Consider the following 13,314-nt stretch of genomic DNA (forward strand, 5'->3'; position numbering starts at 1 on the left):
ATGTATGAATCAGAGTACTTCAATTGATGAATTGGATTCAAATTTCTTTTCAATATTGATCAGTACCATTATTTAGGTAATAATGGAGCATTAATTTTGCCCAATTATGATCACACAATGATCAGGTAACAATCATACCACACTAGTACTCTATAAGCTGTTGTGTGAGGAGTGATGAAACAACAGAATAATTCTAACTCATGTTGTCTGACAAGCAATCAAACAACAGGCCAGACAAGAACTCAGTTGTCCTAATCTAAATCAGACAACAGACAAAATTAAAAAATGTTGTCTGACACACTTAACATACAACAGCTTAAAACTGAAACTGTTGTCTGAAGACAGCACCTCAACTGCTGCGCTAGGCATCTGCCGAGCCATCTGCCGAGCTATCACACAACAGTTATAACACATACCTGTTGTCTGTGTGTTTATCACACAACTGTGTTCCACCGTTGTCTGATTTTTCATCAGACAACGGCTCACTCTACAACGGTGGGTCTCCAAATCCCACAACGGTTTTCTGCCGTTGTCTGATAAGATTTTTGGTGTAGTGACATATATATTTTTCATGTAAATAATATATGTACATAGACATTCGCACAGGAATGCCTAATAATACCAACTATAGATCTCGTACAATAAAGCAATAAATTCCTTTTTATAAACAAAATCATTTTCTTACCTGTGAGCTGTAGCCCTATGAACCGTAGTCGATTGATTTCATATTTTTCAAAACAATTATTTAATTCAAAACCATTTCCACAAATAAACATAAATATTTAGAACTTCGGTTCTTGAATGAACCATGTGCGGTTTACTCACCTCTAATCCCGCTGCGTCTTCAATTTCACAATACACACCAAAACCGCTCACCAAGGAAGACCGTCAATCACCTAATCAAACATGATCTTAACTTAGCCAACAACTCATAAACAAAATTAAACGACGATCCAACGGTCAGATCGAAATTATATGATGATCCAACTGTCGGATCCTCACGGATCGGCCTTAGGATCATCCTCCAAAATTATCACGAAGATCCAACGGTCAGATCTTCCTGAATCGCCTTTATTATCGTCTCCACAGATTTATATGAAAATCCGACGGTCGGATTCTCACGAATCGCCTTCCAAAACACCATTTCACAATTATACGAAGATCCAACGGTCGGATCTTCGCCCGTGACCACACAAAGTCATCTGGACAGTCATACGATCAACATAGTAAAATTACAAGTCCATCCGACGGTCTGATCTTCACAGATCACAAATCGAATGATCGAAATCGATCGAAATCGTCAAATTCATAACTAAATCATACGTTATCCAAAAATTGCGTATAATATATCGAAGTGATTGTATTGAAATGTAGAATCTAAAAATGTAAAGAAATCACATTTTTGACCCCCGGAGGTGGCCGGAAAGGGCCGCCGGAGTTAGGGGCCGAGCCGCCGCCGACCACAGCCAATGGTGTCGGGGCCAGGCTGCTCCTCTTCATCTCATCAAGCCTAACCATTTTCCTAACTATCATGAAGTCTGAAAATGAGCGGAAGGAGTCGAAATTACCTAAAACAGCCGAGGTGGCCGGAATGTTTCCAGAAACCGGCGAGAATTGCAGAAATCGGCGAGCTTGATTTCGACGTAAAAATTCAATTTCAGGCCTCGATTCCTTCTGTAGAGTTGTTAATAAGATCAAGGTGAATTCACTGGTTCAAGAATCACTCAAAACGAAGCTCTACAGCTCAAGATATCTTGATCGAAATTCTCGGTGGCCGGAAATTTTCCAGAATCCGGTGAGCTGTGATTTCGACTTAAAAACTTCCACCAATGGCTTCGATTACTTCTGGAGAGTTGTTCAGTAACTCAAGGCGATCCTTTCAGGTAAAGAATCATAAGAATTGGTGGTCTATAGCACGAGGTATCCGGGTTGAAAGCTCAGTTTTGATTTTTTTGATCGGGTCTGGCTTCCAACTGCCACCACGCACAGCATCGCCGTGAAGGGACATTGCTGAGAGCTTCTGGAGGTTGATATGAGCTCAAGGATGAATTTTGGTGAGGATTGGTGGCCGGAAACACGAGGAGGATGAGTTAGTTCGGTTTTGGGTGCAACCGGGTTCGAGCTGGTTTGCCGAACCTTGAGGCCGTGCCGGGGAGAAAGACGACGTCCAATAGGTAGAGCAGCCTCAGGCGAAGCCCAAGGGAGTGATCCGACGTCTGGAGGTGGTTGATGGAGGAAGAACAGAGTTAGAGAACTAATGCTCTGTTTTTTTTTTGAAGTGAAACAGAGTGAGTGAGAGAGAGATGCTAGTCTGCTTGCTAGCTCTCATCAATTATGCATAAACAGGAAAATAAACAAGTCTCCGAGCTTTACTCCCTAAAATCAGAAAGTTGTTTGCCACCCTTTTTCTTTTATTAAAAGCAAAAGTCGGTTATTACATCTTTTATCAAAAAAAAAAAAAAGTTATTACATCTCCATAATAGAAAAGTTTATTAGCATGCATTATATTGGCTTTATATTTATAGTAAGGTACAATTGATTCTACATTGATAGCACCTTCCAATAATATTGGCTCTGCATTCTGAGTCAATCCACTAGTGGCATTGGATTGACTCAATCAGTTTGAACTTTGAAGTGCTTATCTTTAGGTCAATTTATTTTTTCCTTTGTTCACTTAACAGGTGCAGACGATCCCCGACACATTTGTGACATTGACGAGTTACAAGAAGTCATTTATTCCTTCACTTGTTGAGGAAGCTCATGCTGATTTACTATCGAATATGTTGACTCTGTCACATGCACTACTTGTGAAATTCTGACAATTGAAGATTCAGCTGGACCTCCTGGTGACTTGTTTTACGATAAAACATCAGTTACGAGAATCACAAAGGACTGATGTATGAGCCACAGGTTGGAGATGTCATTGCCTTGAAAAATGTTAGACCAGAATGCATTGATGATTTGAACAGGCCTCCAAGGTTCTATCTAATCGCTTATGTTGATGAAGCAAATGATATTGATGAATTTCCTGATGCCCTCCAGTTCAAGATATTGACATGGTCAGAGCTTTGGGTTTGCTCAAGTCTATTAAATTTTCATTGTATACTACTGGTGTTGCTAATGAAGGGTTGGAGTTAGTCCTCAAAGATTCCAAAGTTCCAGGAAGCATTGTTGGTTGCCTTACGCAGTTGAGAACGAAGTGTACAAACACACTAAAATGTCCCTTCCAATGGAATTCTGTTCCTATTAACGAATATTCATTAAAGAACTTCTGCTTAGAAAATGCTTGCTTAATATTCTGTACTGCATCAACTTCTTCCAAATTGCATGTTGTAGCAGGAACAGGACCACTGGAATTGTTGGTCATTGATGAAGCTGCTCAGCTTAAAGAATGTGAATCAGCAATTCCTTTACAACTGTCTAGTTTCCGCCATGCTATCCTTGTAGGAGATGAGAGGCAACTCCCTGCAATGGTTAAAAGCGAGGTTTTGTTTATCCTTTGCAGTTTCCATTCTTTTCAAAGTATGATTGGTGTTTACATTGACAACATCTTAATAAATGTGATAAATTACTAGATTGCAGCAAGTGCTGATTTTGGGAGAAGTTTGTTTGGAAGGCTGGCAAAGTTGGGATACAAGAAGCACCTACTCAATGTCCAGTACAGGATGCATCCATCCGTCAGTTTATTTCCGAAAAGGGAGTTCTACAACAACCAGATATTAGATGGTCCAATGTTATGAGCCATTTCATTTACAATTGAAACGCAGCGTTTTGTCTAGTTGGCGCGCACCGTTTAGTCCTTATGCTGGGAGTATGTTAGGTAGGGGTCATCACTGGTTGGTCGACAAGTGTCCTAAACAGTTCTATATCTACTAGTTTCCCTGTAGAACGAAGCTATCAATGAAAAATCAGTTTTTATTACTTATTTCCTTTAGCTTTTCTTTATTTTCACTCCTTTGCAATGGCATTTCTGGGCTTGGATCCTGGGGATCCTAACAACTGGTATCAGAGCCCGCAACTGGGCCTGTTTCCGGTGAGTCCGGCAGTGCACAGCGGTGGGATCTCCGGCGCTTGTTATCTCACACATCCGTCTCACCCTCACGGTAGCCCTAGCTACCCACCACCTCCTCCCCAATTTCCATTGCAACCAAGCTACCCACCTCCTCCTTCATTTCCATTCCAACCGAGTTACTCACCACCACAACGCCAAACAATCATTAATGGGTATGTTTTCCTTCATCAATTTCCATCAACCCATACTCACCATTCACCTGATTCTACCGCAAATCCTTGGATCTACCCATCGATTTCCTATGAACCATCAGTTAGCAGTGTTAATTCACACTTCATCTCCACCAAAACCATGCGTACCCCACTTGTTTACCATTCTGCTCCTTCAATTCCAACCTTTCAGTCACCCTTAGTCTCCACTTTTGTGCCCCAACTCCAATTTACTAATCCAAAACCTCTTCCTCTCCATAGCAAACCGTTTCGGGGTTTCAGATGTAGAGTCGTCGTCATGGGTGCAAAAGCAAGAGTTGCCAAAAAGACCCGAAACCCAGATCTGCTCCGTTATGTGGGTAAGTACTCGAGGTCCAAGAGGTACCACAGGTGCAGTCTATGGGCCATCAAGGCCAAAAGTGGAGGTGCCTTCCCACGTCACAACTCCAAGGCGGCAGTTGAGATTATGGAGGCATCTCTTCAGCAACTTGTGGGTCTAAAAACTCCAGTCGATATATCAGAATCGCCGGCGGTGCAGTTTGGAACTCTGCTATCTTCCGGCAACACCTCGTCGTCTTCCGTTCCGGCAACGGAAGCTACAGACCACTCCACTCCTACACAAGCCCCAATTGCTTCACCTAAAGTCGCACAGAAGGTGTTAGGATCAGAAATGGAAAAAAGTAAATAATGCAGGAAATTAAGATTCATTCATATTCTTCGATGCCCAACTGAGCAAGAGATACAGGAATATAAGGCCATAGCCATTACACTAGGAGCAGACAGGTGGCACAGGACCGCCACTACTTGAGAAAGACAAAAGGTGCAGCTGCTATTGGTGGGAGACAAACTGCCGTTGGTGGGGGACAAAGTGCAGACTACACTTGCAGGAAACAAGGATCAATAGAATAGATTAAAGGGGGATTAATTAGATTATTCCTAACAATCCCGCCCCCTTAAAAGGCAGGCCGACCACGGCTGCCAAAGTGAGGAAAAGGTGCCACGATCGTTTGAGCCTCTTCCCAAGTCGTGAAGAGAAAGGGCTATGACTTGGGCGGATGAGACCATGCGAAAGCATTTCCTGTACTTGAGCGTCTAAGTCTGTTTTTTGCGAGTGAGCGTAGCGATACGGCCTCATATTCATTGGGCCGGAATTGGGCAGCAAAGTCATTCGATGATCAATGGCCCGTTTGGGCGGGAGGTCCACGGGAGGGGAGAACACATCTTCATAATGTGGGAGTAAGGTTTGTAGCTCAGGGATGAGGGCTGATTCTGGAATTGTAATTGGGCCTGTGATAGAAGACACTGAATCCAAGTGTTCAGCGGGTAAGAGGGCCCTGAATGCAGATTGGTACTTTTGACTAGGCTGTCTTTGTAAGTCGTTAAGCACATGGCATTGCCCATTTTCTGTAAACACCATGACCGTCTCTGAGAAATGCCAAAAAAATGAACCCAAGCGTCTCTAGCCATTGTGCTCCGAGAAGGAGGTCGCACCCAGTCACCAACATCAACAAGAATGAGGTTGTGAATTGGTACCCCTGAATGGAGTCGGTGGCGTCTATAGCCTGGCTCGACCGTGATAGTTGTTCGCCGGAAGCTGAAGTGAAGTGGAGCTACGACACGGGTTGCATAGTGAGACCCAAACGTGTTGCCACTACCGGATTCAAGAAATTTGTGGCTGACCGACAATCAACGAACACAGAAATGGGTTGTTTGTTAATGAAGCCTTTGCATCTCATCATATGACCGATCATTGTGTGAGTGATGGCGTGAATCGGAATAAATTGCTCCGAGTCAGACGGCTGTTCCTCTTCCACAATTTCCTCTATTGGAAGTTCCTCCAATGGTGTTGGTGATTCCAAAATGGCCATGACCGGTCTCTTACCAACGTGGGTCTGGGACCACTGTTCATCGCAGCTGTAACAGAGTCCCTGGGCTCTGCCTTCTCTCTGCTTACTTGTGGACCATTTACATAAAGGAGTTTCTGCTTTTTGTTTTTGGCTGGTATCAGGGTGGGAAAAGGGTGTGATTTGGCTTGTAGTGGTGTGGGTTGTGGGGGCCGATGGAATGTTGGAGGGTAATGCCTTGTGAGAGTACGACCAGTTGGAAGGATGTGGTGGTCGACTGGGCTGGTTGTCGGCCTGCTTGGTTTCATATCGGCGTGCCAGGCGCTGGGCATAAGCCAACGAACGTGGTTCAATGGCCACGACGTCATGCCTGATAGCCGGTTTGAGTCCACCGATAAAGATGGATAGAAGATTGGCGTCGGACCATTCCGGTGCCCGGTAAGCCAATGTGGTGAACTCATTGATGAATGCATCAACAGAGGATGTTTGCTGCATATGTGAAAGAGATACCTTGAAATCAATAGTAGTGCATCCTCCAAAGTGTTGCAGGAATGCTCCGACAAATTGTTCCCAAGAAGCTGATGGGTTTCTTTGATCAAAGGAGTTCATCCAGATGGATGCTGTCGGTCCAAAGTGAGAGGCAACTGTGGCTATGTGGGCATGTGTTGGAATATTTTGGGTTCGAAGATAGCGTTCCGCCATGGATAACCCGCCAGCGGCGTTGTCACCGTAGAACCGGGGAAGATCAACTTTAGGTGGGCGAAAACATTGGTTGTCAAATGGGTAGGGGTTGTGTGGTTGCATTCTGGGAAATGCAAGGGTAGAAGAGTTTGGTACTGTGTATTCCGGAAGAGAAAAGTGGTTTGGCAGAGTCATGGTAGTGGTGGTGGAGGATTGTGGCTGGGGAACTGAAGTTATGGTAGTATAGTGAGGTGGTGCCGAGGAAGATGGTTGTGGCGTGTGTGGGGAGGAAATAGAGCCAAAGGTAAGTTGTGGTACGGTGGATGGGGTTTGGGGAGGTGGAAGGGTTGATAGTGGTGTTACCTGAGATTGTGGTTGAGTTGAAACTGAGGCAGAATAGTGCAGCGGTTGGTGTTGATTGGTCTGTACAATAGTGCTTTGCAAGGCTGATAGTTGTGCCATGATGTGGTTTTGGAAGGAAGTTTGGTTATGATTGAGAGAATCAATGGAGTGGTGCATTTCATCTCGGAACAGCTCAATGGAATGGCGAAATTTCTCTCTGTGGAGGAGTACATCATCTCCGGTCTGATAGGAGGCAGAGGGAGCATGGTTGTCATGTGGGGTTGGGGGTGGTGGGGGGACAAAAACGGTGGTAGGGGGGTGGTGGAGGGGGCGGAGTTTTGCACGGTCCGAGAAGGAGCCATGCTCTGATACTAGTTGTTAGGATCAAAAATGGAAAAAAGTAAATAATGCAGGAAATTAAGATTCATTCATATTCTTCGATGCCCAACTGAGCAAGAGATACAGGAATATAAGGCCATAGCCATTACACTAGGAGCAGACAGGTGGCACAGGACCGCCACTACTTGAGAAAGACAAAAGGTGCAGCTGCTATTGGTGGGAGACAAACTGTCGTTGGTGGGGGACAAAGTGCAGACTACACTTGCAGGAAACAAGGATCAATAGAATAGATTAAAGGGGGATTAATTAGATTATTCCTAACAGAAGGTGTTCGACTTAAAGCCGGCAATGGAGATCCCAACACCAACTGCAGAAGATGACGAGATTAACAAGGTTGGGTATGTCACCATTCCTGTTGAGATTGCCAGTCCTCTCATGCTTGATGGAAGAGAGCTCTCAGTGCCCATGGCCACCACTAAAAGTTGCCGTATGGAAGACCCTGCTAAGAGACTAGCTGGATTAAAGTTCTTCATGGAAGACCCCGACAAATATGAAACCAGTTTCCATCTCAAAAAGGCAAAAAAAATGGCCAAAATCACATGAAATTGAGCAGCAGGAATCCATCATGCCGGTTAGTGGCATTGAGAATGCTAGGGAAGAGTACCCTACACCTGTTCTTGGAGCTGCTGAGAATTCATCAAACATTCCCTCCCCAGTTAAGGTTGTCCAGACCGTGGCACGAAGGATATCCAACTCAGCCACTGAAGCAGACAAAGAAGCCTGTGACCATCATCCCTTGGAGAAAAATTGTGATGACAGTGGAGGATTGAAAACCTTGAATATTCAATTTGAGATGAGTTTGCCTATTGCTACTTGGCTTGAGAAAATTCAAAAGGATGCAGTTTTACCTCCAGTGGCTCAGTTTAAGCTACCTCAGTTTTCCTCGAGCATCAAGAAACTTGTTCTCCTGACTGGTGCTTTAAAACCTGTTATTGATTTACTGAGTTCACCTTGTTTGGTAAGCCAAAGAAAAGCTGCTTTATTACTTGGTTAGTTAATTACTGCTGATTTAGATTGCACGGCACACATTGTTCAAAGGAGTGCGATACAACCATTAATTAAGAGCTTAGCTTTGGCAATTGGGAGGTTGGCACAAGACACACATAACCAAGCTAACATTGCTCATAATGGTCGCGTAGTGCCTCTACTCAAGTTACTTCATTCAAAAAATGAATCTCTGCAACACAATGCTGCATTTGCTCTATATGGTCTTGCAGATAAGGAGGACAACATTGTAGCTCTTATAAAATTTGGAATTGTTCAGAAATTTGAAGATGGAGAATTCCTTGTTCAACAAACTAAGGATTGTGTTGAAAAGACATTGAAAAGATTAGAGGGGAAGATTTGTGGACGAGTATCGAACAATCTATTATATCTGATGCGGGTTACTGACGAGGCTGTTCAAAGTCGAGTGGCTTTGGCTTTTGCTCATCTTTGTAAGCCTGGTGGTTGTCATGTCATTTTCAGTGAACATAAAGCAATGAAGCTGCTCTTGGTGCTTCTTGATTATAAAAGCCTGAAAAGCCTGAAGCTGCAACATGATGGTTCATTGGCCTTGCAAAAAGTGGCTACAAAAGCCACTCCACTCTCTCTTGATGTGATTGCGGAATCTCTCACGGTGGTAGCCCAAGCTTTGTGCACTACATATAATTTTGGCTTGCAAGTTTTATCAGCATTGTTCTATGGTTGTGGAAGCTTCTATAATATTGCGGTATTCTTCTCTTCTACATTCTTCATTGGATTGTGTTGACTTCAGGTCTGCAATGCTTAATTTTATTCATTATTGTGTTTGCCTTGTTCATGCACATGAACATGCACTAGACTATTTATTCATGACCTATACTGTACATACTCTCTCACTCCCTGTGGCTACAATGTTTATCAAAGATGTTACTGGTGGTAACCTCTATCTATTTGAAGTGGCCGTACTCCACTTCCTTTGCCAAACTAAAGCTAGCTGCCACCCAAGGAGCTTTATTGTTGATGAATTTTTTGACTTTCTGAAAAGCAATTCAAAATTATCTTTTGTGAGGTACACTTGTGATGTACTTCTTTCAAGTGATAATTGTGTAGGCTTTTTGACTAATATGCACAAGTTTTTTCAACACATGGTGGGACATGTTCATGAAGATGAGCTTTTCATGGCAACGTGCTCTTCCACTTCTTGTCCTCCATTCCATGCACTTGTGAAGAAATTGTTTCTTTTATCACCTGCGGTTGCTATCCATTTATTACGACCACTTTTGGCTGACATATTGAGAGATGATGCACAGTTTATCTTTGGAATTATGATGGTTTTCTCTATGAATGAGCTGATGTCTTTGAGGTCTAAGAAACAGGGCCTTGAAATTGGGTATAGTGATATTGATAATGGAAATAATTGCTCTTCTATGAGCTGTTCTCTTCACTTGCCTCATTTCATGATTACATGGTTTTTTGACTTCACTTCTGTGGCAATTGACTTTGGAGATCTTGCATTAATTCCCCCACAATACTTTTCAGTACCTATGCGGTCAAATGAGGCTCCCGCGCTTATATTGTTGTTTAGAGTTGTACACTCTCAAGCAATTGAATTTGTGAATTCAAGCCATAAACTGCGGGGTCCCAATAGAGAAGCCTTCAGAACCTCTGCTACTTCTCATGTTGGTGTTCATTTATGTCCACTAATGCATAATAGTGTCTTCAAATATTATATATGTCTCTTGAAGCAAAGAATGGAGTTTCCCTGGAATTACATGCCATATACTAAGCTGGCTATCTTTCTTAGTTTGATCATTAAGACGCGGTCATGTTTCAAAGAAGTGGCAAATATTGATACAACACTGCACCCTACTGTGGGAGTTTTTTATGCTGCTAATAATTCTAGCACTGGAACAGACTCAGAAAAGATGTCAGAAAGGGACTTGCTTGGTGACATAATTAAGACACTGTTATATGTGATAAGTGAGATCATTCATGTGGCTTCTGATAATTTGGATAGTTTCTCTGCTTATTTGCAACCTAGCAGATATGATAGAGATACAAGTATAACTGCAGAGTTGTCAAATGGAAACTGCAGTGATTCTCAATATATTTGTGGTATTGCTAGACTTGTTCTTGGTTTGGCAAGTTCTGTTGGTGCAATGTACAGAGCTGGGGTGGATGATGCTATTTTCAATATAAACAAGGTTATGGTATCATGGGTTCCGCATATGAATAGACTGGTTCAAGGCTCCTTTCATCATCTTATCCAATGGGGTATCACCCTTGAGTTTGTCTCTACTATCTCCATTTATGGTTGCTTCTTTTATAACAATTTGGGGGCTGCTCTTGACAATTAATGGCTCTCCAGCTGGTTAACATAGTTGATTGTGCTCTTGGAACTTCACTCAATGCTTTTGACAGGTATTGGGATAAAATGTTCTTGCTGTGGGCAGTATCTGCAGTTCTGGAGCCTCAGAAGCCAAAGATGACTTTTGGTGACTTGGATAATGAAGCAGGGACAAAATTTCGGAAGACATTTCAGGCTTGAGGTCAAGCCTATTCTTTGAGCAGGTGGAAATGTTATGAGTCATTTCATTTACAATTGAAACGCAGCGTTGTCTAGTTGGCGCGCACCGTTTAGTCCTTATGCTGGGAGTATGTTAGGTAGGGGTCATCACTGGTTGGTCAACATGTGTCCTAAACAGTTCTATATCTACTAGTTTCCCTGTAGAACGAAGCTATCAATGAAAAATCAGTTTTTATTACTTATTTCCTTTAGCTTTTCTTTATTTTCACTCCTTTGCAATGGCATTTCTGGGCTTGGATCCTGGGGATCCTAACATCCAAATGTCAAAGAAAGAAGCTATGAGAGGTGCTTCCTCAAGGGAAAAATTTACCAATCCTATTCCTTCATAAATGTAGCTAATGGAAAAGAAGAATTTGATCACAGATTTAGTCGGAAAAATATGGTGGAGGTTGCTGTAGTCTCTGGGATAGTAGCAAGCCTTTAGAAAGATAATTACTGTAGTTTGGTTGATGCTTATATTTATGTGATACATTGTAAAGACCTAAAAACTGGGTCTTACTTTTTAGTTTTTGCCACAGAATTCAGTGGAACAAAGAAGAAAGTTGGTACTGGGGGCCATACAACGCTCAAGTTTATGCAATTCAAGAGATACTCAGAAAATATACTGAAACTTCTGATACTGGCTTCTCCGTAAGTGTGCGATCTGTTAATGGGTTCCAAGGTGGTGAAGAAGATGTGATAATTATATCTACTTTCCGATACGTAATGGGAACGGGTCAGTTGGTTTTTTGTTGAACCGACAAAGAGAAAATGTTGCCTTAACACGTGCAAGGTACTTTCTATAAGATTTCATTCTAGTTATGCTATATGATGCATCTCAGACATGTCTGATTACTGCAATTGTTTCTGTGTAGGTGTTGTCTTTGGATATTGGGGAATGGTTCAACTTTGATTACTAGCGACACTGTTTGGAAGAAGCTAGCCCTTTATGCCAAGAAACGGAACTGTTTTTATATTGCTGATGAAGACAGCAACTTGGCTCAGGCTATTACAGCTGCCCTGCTGGAGCTTGACCAACTTCATTCTCTGCTTAATATCGACTCTATGCTGTTCAAAAACGCTATATGGAAGGTGTGCTGCTACTTTCCCAAATTTTTCCCTATTGTAAACTTGACATTGTCATAGCATACAACAATCAGCCCTTTATTGAGAGTATCGGTCTATTAACATTATACTAAAAGAAGGGAGAAAATCGTTAAGTAAACAGGATAGATTAATGGGGAGTTACATAGCTAAATGGAATTCACCTGTGTATTCTCTAATAAAATGCAGTATGCTGTTCAGTTGTTGAAATAGGATCAATGTTCCTCATCAGATTGCCAAAAAAATAAATATATTCCTCATCAATAGTTTCACGACCTATAATTATTTCTCATTTCTTTCCCACATAGGTTCGCTTCACCGATGACTTATTGAATTCCATAACAAAAATTAAAGACATTGATTCTTCTCGAAGTGCTTGCGTTATTAACCAAGCTTTCGAGTGGATGACGCCAACCTCAGAGGGATAAAGGAAATTTAGTGTATGATGGGACTTCTGCTCAACTGTTAGAGAAGTATAAAATCAAAGGGCACTTGAATCTCATTTGGACTGTAGATATGGGTGAACATCTATTCCAATTTTTTTTTTGTAAGTCAAATTGTTTTTGAATAATCAAATAAAAGCAAATTTGAACTAAATGATACATAACTCTATTTGCTATAAATATTGGTTTTGGCAAATAGGAATCAACTACCATGTAGAAAAATGGATGAATAATTTTGAGCATGAAATCTTTTCCTCGTCTTTACTGTAGGTGCTCATGTCGTTTAGTGATGCTGAAGTTTATTAGGCCTTAATTTAATTTTTAATAATCATAAACTTAAAACTCCAAATGTTTAATGCTGGAGGTTATTCTCAGCAGCACCATGTCATCATGTAGGTCATGCTTTTGGTCACACATATTATTCGCTTTCACTTGTTCATGTCGATAGGTGATGTTGAAGTTCATGTTCTGAAAAAGGGGCATTAGTTTTCAATAGAAAAGATGGTCATATTCATATTCATTACCTGATACATTTTGGAAGCATATATATGAGTTAATGTACCACTTGCTTCAATAGGGAGACAGCGAAAGCAGTAAAACTGATTATTCGTTCGAAAAGCAACGTCAATCAAACAGAAAGATTGTTATGGAAAATAAAGGCTGAAACAAAGTGAAGGATTTCAGCACTTGCCTTGAAGCTGACCGTGTGGAGTTCTTTTCAAAACCATCATCATTACTAAAATAAGCCAGA

The 13,314-nt window shown here is 41.8% G+C and overlaps 1 protein-coding gene and 1 pseudogene across 1 annotated transcript; one reads left to right on the forward strand and one right to left on the reverse strand.

Moving 5' to 3' along the window:
• Window positions 1–2,895: 2,895 nt before the first annotated feature.
• LOC112194505 lies at window positions 2,896–13,109 on the forward strand (annotated as a pseudogene).
• LOC121052244 lies at window positions 4,468–8,945 on the reverse strand. The gene is made up of 2 exons (XM_040516849.1): window positions 4,990–8,945; window positions 4,468–4,859 (listed from the first exon to the last, which is right to left on the reverse strand). The coding sequence occupies exon 1, from the start codon at window positions 7,263–7,265 to the stop codon at window positions 5,832–5,834; it is 1,434 nt and encodes a 477-aa protein (XP_040372783.1). The 5' UTR covers window positions 7,266–8,945; the 3' UTR covers window positions 4,468–4,859; window positions 4,990–5,831.
• Window positions 13,110–13,314: the final 205 nt, after the last annotated feature.

The sequence above is a fragment of the Rosa chinensis genome, chromosome 3 (genome assembly GCF_002994745.2).
Source record: "Rosa chinensis cultivar Old Blush chromosome 3, RchiOBHm-V2, whole genome shotgun sequence".
In the NCBI taxonomy this organism is placed as follows: Eukaryota; Viridiplantae; Streptophyta; class Magnoliopsida; order Rosales; family Rosaceae; genus Rosa; species Rosa chinensis.